Here is a 22720-nt window from a genome sequence, read left to right on the forward strand (position 1 = left end):
GTTCACTTCTTGGTTCCCTTAGCTTCCTTGTGTGCATTGGGTAGCGCAGAATAAAAAATAAAGGACAGGAATTACACCTGTGCCCGTGCAACTATTGGAGTGCAATCCCTAGTTGCAATCACTGGTTGGAGTCAGGGTCAGTCTTTGCCTGTTTTCCTTCTGGCCTCCTTTCTGTTGTGTTCTGGACCAAACACATTGGAGAGGTCGGAGTGCACCCATCCCACAGAGACAGGAACACCCCTAGCCGCGTAGCTGAACTGTATTCTGAGCGTTCACACGTGTGCAACTGAGCCGTTCACACTAGAGGAGATCTGAAAATCCAGGCTTCCCATTTTCTACCAGGAAAATGCTTGAACTAGTGGGCTGCTCTGCAAAGGGTGGCAACTGTTAACTCTGAATGGGCTGGATACAGTCTGTCACTGCTTGACAAAATTGTACAAATTTATCTGTGGGAGGGACTTCTCTGTCCAGTCAACTACAGCAGAGACTACTTCTGAGGTTACTTCTGAGACTCTTCTGAAACTTCTAGAAAATTTTGTCTTCCAGATGGAAAATGCTGCTGACTTCTGTCAAATTTGGACACCTTTTGCAGTTGGTTGGTTTTAACAGTTGGCACTTTGAGACTGAGTTTTGCAGAATTTCTGCCTCAAGTCCTAACTTCCAATGTGCTGTATGTGACTTCAAGGCCTATTTCACTTTTAAATCCACTTTAAAAGCTATTATTTTTGTCCTCAGCAAGGAGTTGATAAAAAACTACACCACTATGATGAAAAGCATTTAAAAAGAGCAGCCTCTCACAATTTTACTGGGATTAAAAACATTGTATGTATAAACCAGCTAAGGTCGTGATCCCTCTGGTCCTGCAAAGAGTTCTCTGTTGGTTCCGGAATGTACCCAAGAGGATCTTTTTGCAGGGCTGGAAGGTGCTGCTTAAGAGAGTTGGTTTGGCCCAACAGTTGTATTAAAGGCATTTTCATTCCCCTTAACAGTACATCAGCTCTGCGATAGGTATTTTGGCAAGGCAAATTTATCTTGGCAGTATTGTAAGCATCAGGAATACTATGTGCAATTGGATACCTTTTATAGATAATACAGTATTCTGCTCACAATTATTTAAGCTATTCATGAATAATTAAGTGAATAAAGGCATATGGGGCAAGAGAAAGTATTTCACTGGAGTGTTTGCTATCACTAGAAGAAAAACAGCCAAGCTTTGGCACACAGGTTCTCTTTGCGATTTCTTTCAAACGTCCTTCTCTCACAAAGATGAAGATGGATGACTAACTTTATTAAAATTAGTCATTCAGTTAATTTCAGAGGATATGTTTACAACATTTTTACGGAATGTCCTAAGGCTGCCCTTAAGAAAAGACTTACTGTTTGTACAAACAGCCTGCACAGGCAGATCCAGGCACAGCCAGAGGGTGCCCCTGGCACACTCGAGGCACCACGTGCCTGTGCATCCTTGGTGGCTCAGTACTCTGACAGTGTTTAAAAAGCAGGTCACCCGAAAAACAGCTGGGTGCATGGTGGTGCGCAAATAAGGCAGTGTGCTGTACTCACAGTCACGCTGGGATGAGTCTCTAAACAAAGAGCCAACATGTTTGTTATGACTGCCCATGCAGTGGTCCCACCGATAAAAGGAAAAGCTCTTTTTTACTATTATCTCAATGGCTGTCTAGTTGAGCTCTGTAAAAAATAAACCAGCTGCAGTCAGTACACAGTTGTAAGTTTGACTAGAGAGTTCAGTAAATGACCAACTACCAAAAAAAAATTTAAATACTGCTTTGAAAAGATTTATTTTGTAACACTCATTTCTTGAAATAATATTTTTGCTGCCTCTTTTTGGTGCCTCTTCCTGTCCTTTTTTAAAATTAATTAGTTCAAATGTAACTGTAACAAATGAAAAATAACTCTCATGATTTTTTTTTGTTCTTTAAAAAAAGCCTGCCAGAAAATACTGAACGATTGAAATTCACTTGCAGTCTTATATAGTCAAACTGCTGGCATCTTCTTCTGCATTCCCAGAATAGCAACCAAGTGGAGACACAGAGAGGAAGCACATGAGCCCTGCTTTTTGCTCTATTAAAAGAATAGAAGGGGAAAAAAGTAGTCTAATCACAAATGTGACAATGAAAATTTTGGTGGAATAACCTATATGATGTTTTTCAGATCATTTCTGTCTCGTCTAGTATATATTCCCAGCCTTCTATTTCCTCCAAAATCAGATTACTATTGCTTCTTTGAGCACGGAGTTGGAGAAGAAAATTAAAAATCAACATAACAAAACAAACCCACCCAACAAGTACACATTAGGCGTGTTGTAAGGTAACAAGCAAAAAGTCAGGAAAATATTAATAAAAATAATGGGCATGCTCCTCAGTTGTCTAAACCGTTTAAATCATGAGTGCTACTTGAGAAAGCTAACAGTTTTTAGTATTTGGTCCTAAGAGACAGTAAAATGCTGGGGTGGTGAAGTAGGAGGAGGTTTCCCTGAGTTTAGAAATATGCCACTGCTGAGCTGCGAGGGAATTCAGGGCAGGCAGCACTTTTATCTTCTGTTCCTCCAATCCGTTGAAAATATATCCAGAAAATCCACAGTGTTTGATACAGAGATGTCCAAACAAGGTGTTTAAACAATTTCTAGGAATTGTTCATTTTTTATTTGACTAGCACTTGGGTTTTGGTTTTGATGAATGAACCATCTGCCAAATGGGGTGGGTGGAGGTGTAGATGTGTGTCTGTACATACATATCTGTATACATTAGACCCTGGGAGAGCCCACCTCATTTTTATTCTGTTTTCTAGATTACTGGGAACAAAATGACATCACTTAACCTGGCTACCATCTTTGGCCCTAACTTGTTGCACAAGCAGAAATCTACAGACAAAGAATTCTCAGTTCAGAGTTCAGCTCGAGCTGAAGAGAGTACTGCTATCATAGCTGTTGTACAAAAGATGATTGAAAACTATGAAGCCCTTTTCATGGTAGGTGGATGTTTCTTCAAGTTATTCCTGTGCATTTTTAAATTAAATGAGGAAGTACCTGGTTGGTATTAAAAAGTAGACTAGGATGAAGTAAACTGTGGAAACTGCATTACATTAGAGTCAGTTATTATTAGTAGAAAAAGTAAGTCTTCTATCAAGGAGAATGCTTTACAGTAAGCAATAATATTAAAATGTGTACTTATATCTTGCCTGGAATGATTTCTTTGTAGATAAGAGTATCTTCCTTAGAAACTTTCTGTCTGTGGAAATGATGGGGTTGGCTATTCACTTGTACGCTAAACAACACACCAGCATTGCTGGTTAGTTTTGAAGAGAAGACTGAAAATGACCTTCCACCTCTCAGTTTTGGAAGTCAGGGAGCCAGCTTTTCTGCAGGGAGTAAGAGATCCTTGATTAATTGAAGGAACAACCTCCCCTACCAAAAACTTTCTTGTTGGTTGGATCGGGAGGAAGGACAAAGCTTTTTCATTTGTCAGTTGGATAAGAGGAGTAAAGCATAAATCTGTGTAGTTCCTGAGTTCCTTTCTGTTCTCTTGCTGAAGCAAGGAAGTTCTTCATACAGGGGATGATGACCTTGGGCTTGGACATGTTGTTTACTTAAGATGCAGCTTAGTTTAATCACGTTCCTCATGCCTAGCAGTTACCTGGACAGTTCATTCTGTGGCTTTATCTTTTCCTCTTTCTGTCTACGAAATCATAGGTCAGCTCAGTATGACTTGTGCCTGAGAGCGCCCTGCTCTGGGGTAGCAGAGGCCAGTCAGACCTAGTGGTGGGCACTATCCTGTCTTCATTTTAGTAGGCATACGTGTCTTAACAAAACCAGTAGTCTTGAAAAGGTGAAAATAGCTTTGGTTGTTGTGTCTTGAAACTAAGCAGCATTGTATGTTATACTGAGATCAGTTCCTGAAGCAAGAGGAAGAACACTCTGGAAACCTCATTTAGTGCTCCAGCAAAGCTGGGTGCTGGATACCTTGATGGGAGAAGCTGGACAAGCCTGGACTGCGGGCATGTGGGACTGATGACCACATAGTACTGTAAGGGAAAGGTATCTACCAGATTTCAACAAGCAGAAGAGCGTGAGAAAGCAGTCACGAGCCTTGCCTATCAAGTCTTAGCCTCAGATGAACTTCTTTGTGGTTTTCTCATCTTTTCCCTCACACTGTATTGCCTTTCATTACATCCTTTGCTTTATTTTTATTCTTGTTCCAGTAAGACACTCAGCAATTTTTAATTTTTTTTTTCTTTTAAATGCTTTTCACAGTTTGGGGAAACTGTAGGTGCTCTTTTGCCTGCCACAGCAGGAAAAGAAAGTGACAGAACTGCACTCTTGTGCATAGGTCTGCTGGCCCAGAGTGTGGATGGCACTAGCAAGTTTAAAATAATACTTGAATAAGAATACATGCAATACTTGAAGTTTTCTTACTCTTGTTCCTCTTTAAGAACATTTTACAGCACAGCCACATCTCAGTACATAATACTTAAGCACACATTCCAATTTTCAATGTGGAAAGGGTAGGGCTTAGGGTTAGACTAACATACGTATGGTCTCTTTTAATTGTGACGGATTTATTCCTTTGTCTCTTCAGTGCTTGCATTTTCATCTGAAGGTTAAATGAAGTGTGGGGAAAAAAAAAGGAGTTTTCTTTTGTTTTTCAGAGTAGCTTTTCAGATTGTGGAGGGAGATTAGAATCAGATTTCAAAATGACAGGCTAGCTGCATGTGAGAGAAAGACAAACCTATCTCAGATGCTGTCCTGAAAGCTGAAATACATTGATGTGAAATTTATAGAAATGTCTAACAGCTGAGCATGTCTTGGCACTTTCACTCTTCCCATTGCCAGTTCTGCCTGTTTTTGGAGTAATATCTAGACTCACACATGGTACTTGATCTGTAGGATTGTGTCGAATTGCTCATAGTTAGAGTTCTATAAAGCTTCTACTGGGGTTTACTTTTGTCTTTTTCGTGTTTTCAGCAGCAGCACAGAGAGACTCTTTGTATTCTGAAAATAATTAGCCCAGTGCATCATTTGGCAATAGATGCATTGAAAGGAAAAGACTTGTACATGTATTTGTAATAAAACTCCGATAATTTGAGATCAGGCAGCAGCAGTTCATTTTCCAAACCCATAGGAATGGGGCCAAACCAGAACTGCTGTTTATACTTGATGTTAGTGCTGCTTACAAAAAGAAAAACATCTGGACTTGAGCATTCAGCTACAGCTATAATATACAGTGTATTGTTGCTAAGGTGTTTTTGTGTTTGGTTTGGTTTTTTCCTATTACTTTCGTATATGGAGAGGTTATAAAACTGATTGGATTCAGCATTAAAACTGGAACAACATTTGTGGAATAAAACTTAGGAAACCAGGACGTGTTGTGGCACCCAGACTGCAGTATCAGAATTATTCAGATGTATTGGTGGGTCAGGAAGGTTCTGTTTGTCAGAATAACCCAGGATACTAAGGACTGTTTTTATTAAGCAATTATCATTGACATCAGTAATACACAAACATGGATTTCGTATAGAAGATGGATTCTGACCTTGCTTCATTGATGTTAAAGCCTTTCATACCCAGTTTTTACCCATTTCAGTGAGTCTTAGGGGTACGTTAAAACGTTCTACAGGAATGTACAAAGGACTGTTCTTTGCCAGTCTCTGAACTATGCCCAGCAGCTGGATGCATGGAGGTACAACTCAACCACACTTTGTCTCATTGGCTTTGACTTGGCATGGAGAATGGAAAAGAGCAGCTTGGTCATGCATTTTCATCTCAGTCCCCAAATCCAGCCCTGCTGCAAAGAAGCATTACATAACGTTGTGATGTAATTTCAAATTTCAAAAAATTTCTTCATTTTGCTGTTAGAGGCTACTGTGCCCTCCCCACTGCAGAGGCAGTCACATGCTGCCTCTCTGTGCCGTATCAGTACCAAGGGACAGCACAAAGGACACACTTCAAGACACTTCCCTCCACCTTTCTGTATCTCAATAGCTGTGACTTATGTAGCACCCAGCCCCAAAATCTCAGAATATCTCCTACTCTACTGGACAACCCCAGAGCACTGATCCATCCCAGTATGTGCTCAACAGCTGCAACAGCTGTTATTTCAGCAGTGCCTCATCTTCCCTTCTGTCCCTGAATTTCACGTTATCATCCGTCTATTCATCCAGAGCTGCCAGTTGAACAATTAATTCAATAACAGTTATTGCAGCTCTGTAACATCTTCCCGAGATACGAATATAGTAGTTCTCTATAAGTGTAATTTTATAATTACATGCATTTCTTTTCTACACTTGGAAGTTAGTTAACTAAACTGAAGTAAATTGCTGCACAGGAGGTAACCCAAAACCCAGTTAATAGCTAGCAAGGAGACCATCAGTTGAAGGACCATACATTAATATGCCCTCATTCACCCATAGAAGTCCTATAACTTGGTAGAACTTTTAAGTTTGGGTTTCGCAGATGCTTTCAGTTGGATCTGAACTTCCTGTTGGAACTTTTTCAGAGTCATTTTTAGGGACTGAAAGACTGTTTGGGGTTTTTGATTGGTTTTGTTTTAATAATGGAAATTTTTTTTTTCTGACAAAGTCCTCTCAGTAGATTCTTACAAGTTCATCAACTTGATACAAAGCTGAATAGTAAGTTACATACAGAAAGACATGAATTCTGCTTTACCCTCAAAGTTTATCTGGAGTTAATTCTACTGTATCAAAAGGCTGTCTAAACGAAGAAGTTACAACACACCAGGTTTCCAAAAATGTATTCCTATTAAAAGAATCTATTTATTTAAAGACTGGTATATCAGTGCCCATCAGTAAGATATTTTTCCAGCTTAGAGGCTAAATACAATTTTTTTTAAAGGCATATGTGGTCACACAACTTTTTCATAGAGATTTTAGATCAATTTGAATGAAATGATGCATATCTTAATTTATTTTTGCATTATTTCCTTTTTTAAAGAAATGTACCTTTTCTGTAACTTGACTCCCTAAATACCTCCCAAACTGAGGTATTCCTCTGAGGAATCCATGAGTAATTCTATTCCTATTTCCCAGGAAATGTCAGGGAGAACAAATGGCCCATGCGGTGTGACCTGAAGGTCAAGAGATTCAGGCTCTGACAAATTGCATCCAGAAGCATATTGCACAGTTGATGATCTGTTGCTGAGATTGTCTTGCCTTCAGCTCCATCCATCATGAGTGAACCTGGGCTGTTAGTTCAAGTTTCTCAGATGGTTTCATCCGTTTCAGTGCTGTGAAGCTTGAGTTGAATGTTCCAGTGTGATGTGGACAAACTCACTTAAGGATTGATGAGACTCATGTAAAATGCAACTGGAAGCACAAAGTTTACTTGGGCAGGTTCTGGAGTGCCGTTCCTGCTACCTGCCCAGGAGATGTTGCTATGTCCTGCAGCATATGAAGCTATCAAGTGTTTTGAAGGTTTATCTCTATATAACATTCACTAGAGAGAGTTAGCAAATCAGAAGGCCAGAATCCAAAGAAGATGGCACAAATTCTGGGTAAGGCTGTTGCTACTACTTGAAGTCCCGAGTGGCTGGAGATCCAACAGGACCCACTTGTAAACCTGAGTTATGGACAGATGAACTCTGTAATTACTCACGTTATGATTGGGCATAAACAGGAATTTAAATGCTTCTGGATCCTAAGATCTCTCCATATGCATATGTTCATAAGGCTCCATTTAGAAAAATGTTGACCTTTGGCAGCTCTCACTGAAATGAAGCAATTGAAGAACTTCGTAGATCAGTCACCATGAAATTTCCATATGAGTGGGACATAAATAGGTTAAATGCCACAGAATATATGGAGAAACATTCTCCTTCCTGTATAAATACATTACACATTGTTTCTAAAAGAAAAATACAGTTGGTTGGAATACGAATTTATAGATGTCCCCAGATCTTTGAACAGGGATGTAAGGTGAGGACCTTAAACTGGAGCTTTTGAGACTGCAATACATAAGTAATCCCACTTTTGTTACCAGATATACCCAGCTGGACACCAGTGGGATATTCAACAGTAATCAGCATTTGCCATTGTGCAAAGTGATTTTTAGTCCTACTTCACATCTGAAGTAATGTAATTCACATGAAATTTCTCTTTTAAGTTGAAGCTTCTGAATATTGTTTTATATAGTCTCTGTAAATATACTTGTACTTTTAGATTAAGCATAGTACCAAAATTCATGTATGTGAAAAGATATTCCTCTCCAGCTAAGTATTTTTTGTTGTCTTCATAGGTTTCCCCTGACCTACAGAATGAAGTGCTTATTAGCCTACTAGAGACAGACCCAGATGTTGTGGACTATTTGTTGAGGAGGAAAGCTTCCCAGTCATCGTGAGTAATCTGTTTTTTCACCATCACTGTTTCTGCTGGGAATTTCTGTCTCCCACTGGAAGCGTTCAAAAGCTTCTAGTTTTCCACAGCTCTTCTGCACTGTCTACAGTGGAGTAGAAACGTCCTCCCCATTACGCAGACTCTGCCAAAGAACTTGACTCTTGTACAGTGTTTTCTAAAGACAAATCTTGTTTCCCGATTCAGAGAAAAGATTGCGTTCTGCTGCAGAGAACAGAATGACATGTACATAAAAATATTTGGTGCACTATTATCTGACAGGATGTATTCTAGTGATCTGCTGGTTCATGTCTTGAGTTTATTGTAGTCTCCAATAACAGGAGGCGTGCATTACACCCTTGAAACACACCCTAGAGTGCCTTAACACAGTCACAGCTAGCCATTTGACCAGTTTGTTGTTCTTTTCCTGTTGTATACACATAGGACATTGTAAACAAGTCAACTGCCACAACAGCACGTTTATGGAGACTCTTTAGATATTATTTAATTGTATGCTTTGCGAACATACTGAAGAGGAAAAAAAATCACACCGGTCACTATTGCAGTTATGATACGTAACATGTTCCAACTTTGTGTATGGTGTATATATGCCTACACCCATGTGCCTTAATGCTATGAGTTTGTACATTTGGGTTAACAGGGTTCCTGGCTTTCTTATGGGACACACAGTCATTGCCTTTATTCTAGTGAATCCCAATATGTCAGACCCCAAAATCACAACATTTGACAAGCTTGCTTTAAGTAAATTTTAAGAGGTTTCCTAGGCTGTAAACTCTCTGGGACAGATTGGACTTTGTCTTCCTGTGTGTGTGGAAAGTGCCTAGTGCATTCAGAATATAATTAAAATTGAATTTGTACAGTCAGTTAGCTATGATTTTTTTTCTCTCCCTCTGAACATTATATAGTTGGAGGTAATGTAATAGTGTGCCTGGCTTTAAAGGAAGCAGTATAAAAGAAATAGTATAATTAACACATGGAGGAAAAAGATTTCTTTAATTATAAAAATTAGAAACAAAAATACATGCAGAATATATTATGTGTTGTAAAGGATTTTATTAGTTTACTGACTTAACTACACGAACACATAACATGCAGTAGCAAATTATCACAGTTCATCTGATTTGTGGTAATTCTCTGTGTGTTTTCTTAGTGTACCACAGGCATGAAATAATTTCAGTTTATGTCTGACTGACAAGTAACCATGTGTATACTAGATGACAATAAATGCAGGATAATAGAGGTACGTTAGCTGTCTTTTACACTTGTTTCACATTTGCGATGAGTCAAGACCACAATTAGGAAAGACACTGCAAGTCACATGATGTATCCTAAAGTCTGGAGAGACTTCTTTCTTTAAGCCCTCAGTTTGGAATGATCATATTATTTCTAACTCAAGCTAATACAAACCTTCATGCTGGGTTTCATAGTCTATGTAATATAAAGACACAAAATTGTATCTCACATGTGGTTACACGTATCAGTTGAGCATAAATTTGTTGCAAATCATTGTGGATGTAACAGATTATCATTAAATCCTGTTTCCTTTAAGTTAATTGACCTTTCCTTGAGCTTCCTAACTTTTCAGCCAGCTTGCACACCTGCAGGAGAAAATGGATCTTTTGTGCAAAGCTGGTCACAACTGACAAAAGGGGGGTTTGTAAGAAAAGGTTACAAAACCAAATAGAAACATATAGCTGCGCTAGTACCAATTTATCGTATTTTCAGTAATGGGCAGATGAAGTACCACTGAGATAGGAAAAATGTACTATCTGTCATTTTTCTTCTACTCTGCTATCAAGTGATTTATTCTTAATGTTAATGAGATATGTTTTCACTGTGATTGCAACTTCTTGGTTAAGATATTTCAGGCAATTAGAGGGCATGTTGCTAAGTGTTACTGCGAGGAGTGTGATGCTCTTAAGAGATTAATGTATTTCAGAACATAATCTCCATTTTGAGGTTACATATTTGTTGGTTCTTTTTCCTGTAAGAAATGTGGGGCAGCAGACAACAAGGAGATGTTTGTCTTGATTTGATAAAAATGAGCCTCCAAAATACATCCTTGCTACTCTTGGAAATTTCCTGGTCATCTACTCAAGATCCAAATTGGGATCTGTGCAACAGAAAACTTTACGTATTCTTGAGACAATCTTCATCAGAAAAGGTAGTTGGCTGCATAGTGTAGAGTATGGAATCAACTTCAAGACTTTAATGTCATATTAATTGCTCTGAAGGTCCTGCTTCTGCAATTGCCCTCACATCTCTGCTCTTTATGTCATTACAAATGCTTTCTTGGCTCGGATCTAACAGAGAAAAAACAATCCCTTTTCCTCTCCAGAGGAGGACAGATCAGATGTTCCTCATCTTTCAGTTCTCTTAAGAGCTGAGCATCGTGAATGGTGTGTTGGGGAGTTTATGGAAGTCATTCATAATAAAGCACTAACTACCATTGGCAGCAATTATGGAGTGTGCTTTTGTGGATGACTTGCCCAACTTTTTTGTATGTTGGCTTGGTGACAATGGAGTTTGGGGTTTCCAGCTGTAAGATGAAGCATCTTTAACACAAAAATAAAACCTGTTTCTTATGATTATTTATTGCTTATCATGGTTAGTAGTCATTTTAGAGTAAATGACTTTCAAAGTTACAGAATTTTTGAGTGTTTTTGGATGGTGATGATGGGTTTTAACCCATCCTAACCTGTGACACAAAGATGAAGCTATACAATAGGCCATAGAGTATGCGTAAATGCAGTTTTCAAAGCTGCAGAGGCTCACTGAATCATTGAGTCCTGTACCCTGTTACAGGAGCAATCACATCATAATCCCATAATAATCTGTTTTGTTGGTGGCAACTGTGTTGCTCAAATATGTATGGAAATTACTAATTCATACTGCCAAGCCGTCACACTCTGTATGATTTTCCTCTTGTAAGACATAATTGTTTTCCCACTCAGAACCCTTAGGTATACCAGAAAAAGATTTCTGCCAAAACCAGAAAGGGGTTTCCTGTTTTGATGACCTTGATGCCAGTAGAAAAGCAGGAATATCCCCAGTAGAAGTTGTTGTTGTTATTATTCCTATTACTATTAATAATAATATTATTAATATTAATATTTTTCCAACTCACCTATGCAAGTAGACTCTGGTGGATAACATCAGTTCAGAAGGATGCCAGTTAAAAAGGAAAGGTCAGGACTCCTTCATAGCATAGTTGATTTTTGTTCTGGAATCTGAAACATTATTTTTGAACACGTAGCATAGGGTCTTTCTGCAGCTTTCAAATCTTTCAGTTTGTACATAACCACTTTTTAACTCTTTTCCTTAACATAGTTCATAACCTGTAGAAAATATTATATTGCATTATATTATAATGCAAAGGTTTTGTTTGAAGGAATATGTGAGAATTCATTTGTTGTTTGGAAAGATAGGAGCCAAAGTCTTCTGGAAGTTGTGTTTTATTTTGTTCGTGAAGAGCATCATAAAGCTGAAAATATATGAGATCAATTTCCGACTTTTGAAGTATTCAGTTCATTTTGATAGTTTCTTGTAGTAAGACTGGCAGAGCCCACAGGCATTTTATTTAATTTTTAAAACTATTTTTTCTAAACAAATTTGAAAGTGATATTTTAGATATATATAATTGCATGGGCTTACTAGCAGAAACTGTAAATGAGTTTAGAAACTTGACCGTTTGGAACTTTCCAAAGACTTGACAGTTTCCATTTAAGTAAATTTTTATCAGGAGCTCTGTCTTCAGAAGAGATAGACTATAACAGATCATTCAAGGTAAGACATGAAATCAGTGTTTCACAAAGCTCAAGTTTATGTTCCCACATTCTTTCATTTCCATTTCCCTTTCCCCTCATTCCTTGTGTTACCTTGCCATGGCTAAGTAGTGGTATAGCTCTCTCTTTGCCCTGTGCAACATAGTTAGATTTTCATCCTGCAAAGATTTACACGCAGTATGTCTTCTTGGTGTCACCATTAGTGCTAAGTATGTCTGTATGCCAACAGGATGAGGTTTAGTTGACGTTCAGTCTGGAAAGCTGGAGAGAAAGACGTGGTAGGAAATCTAGAGATACCAATATTTCTCCCCTTTTCTCTCAGGTCTTTCTGATTCTTCTAAAATTCCAGAGACATTGCTTAAATCTCATCTTAACTCACTGCACAAGCTTTTGTGAAGCATAAGGGACAAAAAAAGAGGAAAAAAAAAAGTGATAGAATTGTACATACTTAAAAGACAATAATTCTGAAGTGTGTGGCTGGTTATAGATTAATTTACCTTGGACTCATCTTCAGATTAGAAGTTGAGATGGAAAGTTACATAATTGAGGCATGATTTACTGGGGTTTTTTTAATGGCTCCCCAACTTTACCATACCAACCACAGTGGGAAGCCTGGGACAGCACTACTTTGCCAGATGGCATCCCTGGTTTTGTGAGTTGGCCCCAGTTAAGATTCCGGATCAGTTCAGTGATGGATTTCTTGCTGGGAGTTACCAAGGAGTAAACTTAGTTAATTCATTCCCAACAGTTTATGGTTGCTTTTATACTAAAAAAAAAGGAATATTGAATAACATAATAATCATGATGTTGAGTGTATATATATTATGTTTTGGGACATGCAATATGTAAATCAGCCAGGAAAAAACCCAACAGCTTGAAAGTGGTGTTAAGTTTTGTCATTATTTCTGTATTAATATTTAGTGTGCTGTGGCTAGCCTGTCTTACCGCTGTGTTTTCTTTTTTTTTTTTTTTCAGTTTTATTTCATTTGTCTAGAAAGCGGGTTATTGTTCCATAACAAGTAATGTGCTTTGGCTGCTCACTCAGTGCAAGCTCTGTTTGGATTTGACTCTGAGAAGGGCTGACCATTTTCAGTACACATTTACGAGAATGAGCCTCTGTTGTATCACATGCAATTACAGCAGGTATTAACGTGAGGTCACTGAGAGAAGTGTTTGACTCAAGAGAAGCGAAAGATAAGCATCTAAGAGACAAAGATCAAGGTGCAGACAAATGAAAAATGAGTAACAGAAGTATAAATTAGGGAAGACTGATAGGAAAAAAGTTATGTTTGTTTACAGAGTATTTCTACATATTCTTTGGGTGGTTCAGTGACTCACGGACTGCCTCCTGTCTGCGTAGTAAACTAACAGTTCAAGAAATCTCCCTCAATGTTCCCAACATACTTTAAAAATGTGAGTTGTCTTTCTGAGCCTTGGGGTGTACTTTAGAGGGGGTTTTGTTTGCCTTTTTTGTCAAAATTAAATGCAGGCCATGCTGTTGGTGATGTAAAGGTGAAAGGGTGAAAGAAGTTGTATAAGTTACCAGCAGAGCCAGTTGTTTGCTGCCCCCATCAGAAGTACAGTAGATACATCTGCTTGTCCCCTGTAGAGTATTTACCTTTTGATGTCTCTAGAAGAGGATCCTCCTCACAGCGTGAGAGGCAAGCTATGGTTTTGATTTCTTTGACTGTGTAGTACTTCAGAATGGAAGAAGTGATTTTAGCATACTGCTTAGCATCAATCTAATCTTCCCTATCACACTCTCAGATTTGCTGTTGCAACAAGCTTAATTGTCAAGGTAACATAAGGAACTGATTCACTATTTAATTTCCTGTGATGAACTGTACAGTTGTGTGGTTTTTGTTGTTTTCTTTCTTGACAGCAACATCTTTTGATTTTTAGTGGCCTCTGCTGGCCACTTCATGGCAAAAGTTTTACTCATGGAAAATTCACTTCTGGACTGCTTCTGAAGTGTTTTCATTTCAGCAGTTACGATCATACTCCTGTATTTTATTTTATTTGTATGATGTCAAACTGCACCTGTAGCTGTGAACATAAAGCGTTTTTCATTAACAGAAGTTTGTTTATCAAAATTTCTCAGGAGCCCTGAGACACTGCGGTCAGAAGGTTCCTACTCCGCAGGAGGAAGACATTCTTCCACAGACTCCAACAAAGCTTCAAGCGGAGATGTCTCCCCTTACGACAACAACTCCCCGGTACTGTCTGAGCGTTCGCTGATGGCAATGCAAGAAGAAGTTGCCCGCAGCCCAGATAAGCTGTACAAGGTACCTGAACAGTACACGCTGGTTGGGCATTTGCAGCCTAAGACAAAGGAGAATTCTTCTGCATCACAGGCTGGAAAAGGTAGAGTACATCGTGCTTGTGTTCTTCCTTCTCAGTGACCGATGGGGGTTTCTGAAAGAATTGAAAAGTGTCTGCTCTAGTTTATCATCTACCAGGAGTTGAGGAGCAATAGTGTACATAAGAAGAAATGACTGACCAACATCCTTTTTTTCTGTTGAGCCCGAAGGGTCTTTGCTCAGTCCTCCTCATTAGCTCAGCCATCTGTCAGGGGTGTTCTTGGTATTGCATTTCTCAAAACTTGGAGCTATTATTTAGGAAAATAGGACTATGTATGTCCTGCTTTTCAGCCTGTCTGTGACAGCATGGCAAAGATTTCTAGTCTTGCTCTGTAGGACTAATACCTGCAAGGCTATGGTCCAGGCTTTGGAAAAATCTGAGACTTTAAGGCATCAAGCTACAAATTTTCTCCAATTGAAAAGAATGCTTTCCTCGCTGGAGAACACAGCTGAACTGCACAGGTTTACATCTGCTACCAATTACATGCCTAGTAATACTAGTGCAGGGATCCATAATTTCCATAGCTATCTAGGGAGTGCACACCTGAATGATTTCTTCTGTAAAGAACTGTGGTTTAAGCTGATAGCTCACCAGCACTTCAAGATGCATTTCATTTAAAAATATTAAAAAAAAAAAAATTACGTTCATGAAATGCGTATTTGGTGAGCCACACTCTAAGGACTTGCAGTGCTTGGGGATGCAGATAACTGTTTGGTGGTATTTTTAAAACCATTTTATTTTAGAGGCACTGGTGAGGCACTTAATTCCCCTTGGAATTAATGGGATTTAGACTATTATCTCAATTATATGTTTTATGAATGCCAATGGGCATTTATTTTCTGTATTCATCATCTAAATCTCTGAATAGGTTTCAAAATTTGGTCAGATTTCCAGTAAGTTATAAACAGGAAATTACATGAAGTTTTTATCGTATTAACCATCTTTTGGATTTCAATATGCATCACAATGATACTGGACCATGACGAATTAGGAAATTCCTTTACTGGCAGATGGAATCAGAAAAAGGCATGGAGCAGTTATAATCCAGCACGACGCCTGATGTGCGCATTTCATTAAATCTCTATTGTCTGACAGCACTTCCTTGTAAGAACCAAGTGATGCTGCAGGTTGATAGTGTGTGCCTTACAGTGACCCCTGGGGCTGGGGCTGCCTGAGGGAGCTTTGCCATTCTTCCCAGTAAAAAGCACATGAACTACCTTCTTTGACCAAATCTTCCTGTTCTCCTGCAAATTCTCCCACTGACTTCAGTAAGGCTTAAGGGAAATTCTTCTCTCTCAGCAAGCTCAGGCATCCTGCCCGTGCAGAGCTCCGTGAATTCATTACAGGATCTGAGCCTGAAACAGCAAGTAACTGTGAACAACACATTTGACGTCTGTTAGTGTTAAGTGCATGGTAAGCCAGATACTAGCGTATGTTAACGACTCTGATACCTTACATCAAGTTTTACGTCCTCTTAACTTACTGTTCCATTTGAATGCTTTTAAATAATTGCTTATTCATTAAGGATCGATTCATCATCATCTTCCTCTTCTTACTGCTATTTAGATGTTTCTGAAGATCATTTTGATATCTGGGGCACCTGGCATTCGACGCTGAAAACTGGCTGCAAAGATCCAGCAATTACAGGTCAGTTATTTCTCAGAAGTTTTAAGCCCAAATCTAGAAGAGACACAGCCATTTCCTGGGTTTGAGAAATCTCAGTGAAACCAGTAGGAGAACTCGCATTGTCCAGAGTTGGACTTTTAAAAGGTTGCTGTTCAGTGAAAGAAGCACAGCGGTTATAGAAATGCAGCGACATTTCACACTGTCACGAGATCATTTAAAAAGTAATTTTAAAATTGCTTAAAAAAATAGTTTTATATTCTTCTAAAAGTCATTGGAAGGTGGGTGCCCAGTGGGGATTTGAGAGCGGCCGCCGCAGTGGCACTAGCACAGGCTGTGAGGTTGGAACTGTGGCTGCTGGCACTGCTGCTGGCCAGTGTGGTCCCGACAAGTCCCTGGCCTGTCCTGGCTTTGTTTTTCTCCCATCTGCACCCACCTCACAGAGGAACTGTGAGACTAAAACACACCCCTGCTTCTCAAGCATTTGAAGGACGTTAAGTGCTGCAAGGCTTTATGTCAGAGCAAAGTGTTAGAGACACCGGTAATATATGAGACGTGGTTCAGATAGATGTAGGGCTGCTGCTCTGTGTCCCCAGGTCCAGCCGGTGGTGAGGCTGTTCCACCTTCAGTCGTGTAGCCTGATGAAAAAAGTCCCCATCCCTCTTCTACAGAGCGATGCAGGGGAAGAGCAGTAACTTGTTAAACACCGCATAAACAGTTACACAGACTGATGTTGTCTTTCCGACTCTGGCCCCCAGGTTCTTACGGGAACATTTACGAAAGCAGCTTGCTGCGACCTGGACAGTGCTCTCTTTCCCAGGGGAACCTCGCCACGTATTCTCCTCGGTGGCAGGGCAGCTCCTCTGAATTGGACAACAGCAGGCAGGTCATGCGAAGGAGCCAGACGACTGCTGCCATTGCCGAGTGTCAGCTCCATCCCACGGTGTCTCGGGTGTGCAGTAACCCACAAATGGAAGTTGGCAGCAGGAGTTCAGACCTGTCGCACTCAAAGTCGGAGCGGCACTTGACTTTAAGCAGTGTGGAGGACCTCAGTGAGCACGACTCGGATGCGGGTTGTTCACAAAGCATGGCCAAGCCCTCTTACAGAAAAGAGAGGCCACCGCCCCCCTACCCAGGCCCAGCAAAAACAAGCTCTGCGTTGTCACAGCGATCGAGCGTTTCTTCAACATTGCACTCTTTGTGGAGACTTCAACGCCAAGAAAAAAGTTCAGGGACCAGAGCAGCTGGAGGACCGACAGCCAAAGGCCCTGACCAGGCCACCTCCAGGCAGGAGCGGCCGGCCTCACACAGCCGAGTGGGTCACACCTATTCCACAGCACCTCACAGTCAGAACAGTAAAAATGTTTCAGAGGTGGACTGGCATGATTGGCAAAGGGAGAGGTGGCAAATTTGGGAGCTTTTATCAGCTGATAACCCTGACGCCCTCCCAGAAACCCTTGTATGATCAGACTCTGCAGGACTGCCGCTCATACCTGTGCCTCCCACTCATAGGAAAACAACAGTGACGTTGGAAAACGGGGAGGGCTTCTTTGTTTTATACCAGCTGAATTGCATATACTGTTTTTTAAACTTTGTTCACTTTAATTTCTTAACAGCACTGTCAAGCAGTCCATTTACAAATATAGTATGTTCCTGTTTTTCAGCAAGCTTCTGAGGAAAAAACAAGATAAAAATGTTAGTCTAATAACTCTTTATGCGTACGCTGTGTATAAGATAAACTGTTGCTTTGATGTTGCTAAAAATGTATTTATATATCTGCAGTTTTGATGATTGTATATTCTGTAATGGGTATTGTATGATAATCATATATTATGTTTTCATATACAGATGTCAATCAATCATGACTGCCTTTTTTAAAATCACTGCACTTACATTACCGTGATATACATTGGAATTCTATAGAAAGTGCACAAGCTGGTTTCTGTGCTTATATAAAAAAAAAATGTTGAAGGGGGAAGTTGTCCTTCTTTTCACTGCCTATTGAAAAACACTAAAATAGAGTGGAACATGAAAAGCCATATATTTTATAAGGGTAGTAGTGAGCTTAGAGGGGAAAATACCAAGTATTTTTTTCTTATAAATATATTTGCAAACAAAATTAAAATTTGATACAAGATTGTAAGAATATTTTTTTTAGATTCTGGTAGGAAGCAGCTCAGAGAATCAACCAAGGGCAAGGCCATGCCTAAACCAACTAAGGATGTAGTGCGAAGGTCAGCCCTCCCATTCTAGAGGAAAACCAATGTTATGTATACAGGATATAATATATATATTTATAAATGTATGATTTTATGTATTGTTCTAAAACAATAAACTGGAATCCAAATTTTAGAAAAACAAACCCAATAAATTTAGGAGTGTAACGACGGAGAAAGAATATGGCTTTTCCTTTGAAAGAACAAAGCTTCAGCATTAAGAAAGTTAGACAAAGCGAAAAGAAAAATGAAGCGATAAGAAAAATGCAGACAGACATACAAAAGGGAGTCACACAGCGTTTCAAAAATTAACATGACGTTTGGAGAAGTTCACAGCTGCATTTCTACACATATTGTGCCAAAGTCTGGGTCAACAGTACTTCTTCAATAACTGTATGTTGCATTGTTAAATGTTGCTGTTTTATACACGTTCTGGTGTTTTTAAATTGCAAAATTGTGTATGGCCAGCAGGTGGCAATGTACTTCAATATTCTAGAGAAAATTCTTTTTATCACTTGATAAGGGAAAGTGTATCATATCAGAAGAATTTTATAAAACATATTAGTCTTAATTTTAATGAAGTTGAAGACTTACTCAGTGATGTTGTCTTTAAGTTCTATCTTGTGCCACAATGATGGAATAAACAGCTAAGCAAAATAATGAGCATATTTTTTGCTCCGTTTTTTCCAAGTAAGGTTTATGTAAAAATTGATGTGTTTTTATTGTATTCTTGAGCATCTCTGTCAAAAACATCTAAAAGGCTTAGGAGCTTGTGGACCACTTTCACATGTGACTTAAACTTACAAGATCCAAGGTTTTACTTGAGATTTAGGCTTAAAACTCATCACATAAAGAGCCTGCCCATCATATCTCCATTTTCCTAAGTGGACTTGTAAGATGAAAGCACCAACCCAAGTAGACAGGGGCAGAATTTGGCAGGCTGGCCAGCTCTTTTTACAAATACTGTGTTCAGAATAAGTCTCAGCTCTCTTCTTCTGCTGGTTGTAAGGATTTTCCAAACACAAAGCTTGATACCACGCTTGACAGGAAAAAGATTCTTACATGTAGCTTGTTGCAGCCGCTCTGTGTCAATTTACTACCAAAAAAACCCTCGCCAAATTCAAAAGACAGTGGAATATAAGCAAGGACAAAAAAGGGCTCCCAGAAGCAATCTTCACCATTTGATCTTGTCTCAGTGTTATCCCAGGCTCGATGCAGATTTGCTACAGGGAATTAAAGCTCGCTAATAGTCCGCAAAACCAGGCGTAGTGTAAATCCTGCTGCAGAAGATCCTCTGTTCACTCGACATTCGTCTCTTCATTTTAAATGCCTTTCTAAATAGAGAAGCACCTGCACATTGTTAACATTTTCAGTGAAGGATGGCTAATGATTGCTCAGCCTCATAAAGAGCTTGCTTTTTGCCAGGACCTCTGTCTCTCTATATGCGTATGTTACCATCTACACGGAGTTGATGCGAAAACAGAGAAGAAAAAACGAGACCACTGCTGGAGGACAACCTTGTCTGCACACATTTCGATATGTAATTGCTTGGAAGAAAACAGATGTAGAACAAATTCTGATGAATTAAAAATAGCACTTTCCAAGATGACATAATTTCTGTCTGTTACTTTCATTTGAACAGGACAGAGCAAAATTACCACAAGCAGGTTAAGGATGTAGTATTTTTAGTTGTACCTCTTGCATACATATCTAAGATCCAGCACTTCCCTGTTCTCACAGTGAGGTTGTTCTGTAAAGTTACTCAGATTATGCTGTTAAGATTATTCCTCCTTCTGTAACATAGGAGGAAGAGGCAGATGTCTGAAGCAGCAGTCCTAAGTACAGAGTAAAGTTTGGAGCTTACATGGTCGATGTAAGGCCCTCTTTCCCTGAGCAGGTCCAGAAGCTGCTGGGGTATTTGAGTCTGAAATAAGATTTTTGCAGCCAAGCCACGGTGTAGGAAGGGGGGACTGGGGAAGACCTCACTAGTTTCTGGCAAAAGGCTGCCGTGACGTGTAAATACACACCAACGTCCTGAAGACAAAATAGGTTGGAATGAAGTGTTCGCAATGGACCCGAGCAAAGCCCATGGTTTAAATTCACTTTACTTACTTATTTATTTATTTGGAAAAAGTCAGTCAAACTAGAAAAGCATTTATTGACTGGTTTTAGGACAAAGAAGGCCCACAGTCTGATGGAAGAGTCTCCCTCCAATTCAGAGCTCCGATGATTGAGTGCAAAATCTGGACTTATTTTGACTATTTAGGCGCTGGTTTTCTCCAGCCGCGAGCTTGGCAGGAGGGGAGCTGGGTGTCCGTGCGTGCCTCCGCGCCTGCCGTGCTGTTGCAGAGCTAGAAGGCTTCCCCTTGCCTCTCCCAGCCTGCCCGGGAGAGGGGGCCGGGGCTCGGTGGTGGTGCTGCCTGCTGGTCCCGGGACCTGCCGCCTCCCCGGCCCCGCTCCCGCCTGGCCCTGGCTGCCGCAGCCCCTTCCCCCTGCCCGGCCTGCGCCCTGCCGGAGAGAAAGCCAAGGTGGCGGGAGGGCAAAGCCATCCACCAGGTGAACTGAGAGCGTGGGCCCTTGGTTTTGGGGTTGACCTGGGGTTGGCGAGGCCGCGGGCACTCTGCTGAGGTGTTGGACCCTTGTCTTTCCAGGCTGAAATCGGAGACATCATTTCTTTTGATGTCTTTTTTTCTATTTCACAAGAAAGGTAGCCACACAGGCTTCTTTCTAGCTTCACGTTAGCTGGTAGATCTGTGGGGGCTATTCCGTTTCATACCTCTGCAACGTTTTTCTGCCCACGACGCCTGCTCTTGTGCAGCCGTATGTTCCTCTGACAGGGAAGGTCCGTGGCGTGGGGCTATCCCAACCTTTTCGCTGTTTCCCTTAGGAGCAGGATTCCTGTCGTAGCAAAAGGGCCTCTGCTTCAGTGAAGAGCATGGTGGAGAAGGTCTCCTCTGGAGGTCCCAAGGCCCCAGGGCAAACTCCTGCACTTCAGTTGCCTGCCATCACGTCCTATCCCACCACGCTGGCTCATGCCTAGGACTGAAAGAAACCTCTCTTTCCCCGATGGTCTGCATGACCTCCTCTCGGGGGTGTCTCCCAGCTGGGAGGAAGGGTGTGCTGCGCTCGCCGGTGAGCCCCGGGGGGGCAGATGTGGGTGCCCCAGGGACGGGGTGCCTGCGGGTTGCCAGCGGGGCAGGGGCTGCTCTTCGAACTTCTGTAGGAGAAGTAAAAAAATGGGAGGAATCGGTGCAGCTCTAGATACAAGCCAACTGGTGGGGGGGATCCTCTGAGCCAAGGGAAAAAAGGAAAAGCTCGGACTTTAAAATATTACTTTGAAAAGTACTGCTGCTGCTATCTTTTAAACCAAGATGTGGTTACACTGTTGACTTGCCCATTCCAAGACCATGCTTTACTGCTAAGGGGTAAGTTCCACCTTCTCCCTCTTTTCCAGCCTCCTATCCCATCCCTTACACCAGCTCTTGGAGCAGTGGGAGGAATCCCAGTGCTTGCTGCTCTGCCTGAAACTTGCCCTGTACAAGGAACACATAAAATTCAGGTAGCTCCGTGGCTTTTGCAGGTGGTAGGCACGGGGGAGGAGAAGGGACGGGGTCAGAGATGGGGGAAAGGGGGAGGAGGGTGGGACCGGCCACCCCTTCTGGCAGCAGCCTCCAGTTAGCCCTGTTAAAGCTACTCATGCAGGGCTTGCTGCTTCAAGGTCTAGGCAATAGCCTGGCCAACCACTGGAGCGTGGCTCTGGACTACAAACCTAAGCCAATCCAGCTGCGGCTTGGGTGCTTGAAATGTCTCAAGTGCTCTGCTGTCTACGTCGGGAGCCGAGGCTGTTGCCATGGCACAGCTTAATGCCGCTCAGGACGTCTCTGCTCTTGAAATGATGTGGTTCAATGGGCTGGAATTTGTGGTTGTATGGTCTGGGGGGGGTTCTTCTAGTTTTGTTACCGATTTCACAGGCATTGGCCGAGGCCAAAAACCTCAATTCCAGCCTTTCTGGAGCACCATCTTGTTCTGTGGCGCTGGTCTGGCAGAGGGTCAGGGACTTCTTTCTCCTCTGGGAAACGCACGGGATGTCTGAGCCTCACCTTGCTCCCTCTCCCTCCCTCTCCCTTTCCCTTCTCTTTGAATTCATTTCCAAAAAAAGGGAAGAGTAGCTCCAGTATGCAATGCTGTAACCTCTCAGAACTGCAAAGCAGTGGAAATGGTTCTCAGTCGTATTAAAGAGTATCTTGACATCCGTAAGCCCTTTTACGACATCACTGAGAATAGCGAGCTACTGCTGTGCTACAGTCCCTTTAGGGGAAGGCATCTCGCCGTCCAGACAGTGCTGCAGAGACC

The 22720-nt window shown here is 41.0% G+C and overlaps 1 protein-coding gene across 1 annotated transcript in view; it reads left to right on the forward strand.

Annotated features, from left to right (window-relative positions):
- ARHGAP6 (Rho GTPase activating protein 6) overlaps positions 1–17699 on the forward strand; it is a 346729-nt gene extending 329030 nt beyond the window's left edge. The window contains exons 9-13 of the mRNA XM_082003267.1: positions 2809–2988; positions 8267–8364; positions 14269–14531; positions 16095–16175; positions 16910–17699. Of these exons, the coding sequence (XP_081859393.1) occupies positions 2809–2988; positions 8267–8364; positions 14269–14531; positions 16095–16175; positions 16910–17616 (1329 nt within the window). The 3' untranslated portion in view covers positions 17617–17699. The remainder of the gene's footprint in view (positions 1–2808; positions 2989–8266; positions 8365–14268; positions 14532–16094; positions 16176–16909) is intronic.
- Positions 17700–22720: the final 5021 nt, after the last annotated feature.

Source organism: Phaethon aethereus (genome assembly GCF_964289735.1).
Source record: "Phaethon aethereus genome assembly, chromosome: 1".
NCBI classification, from domain to species: Eukaryota; Metazoa; Chordata; class Aves; order Phaethontiformes; family Phaethontidae; genus Phaethon; species Phaethon aethereus.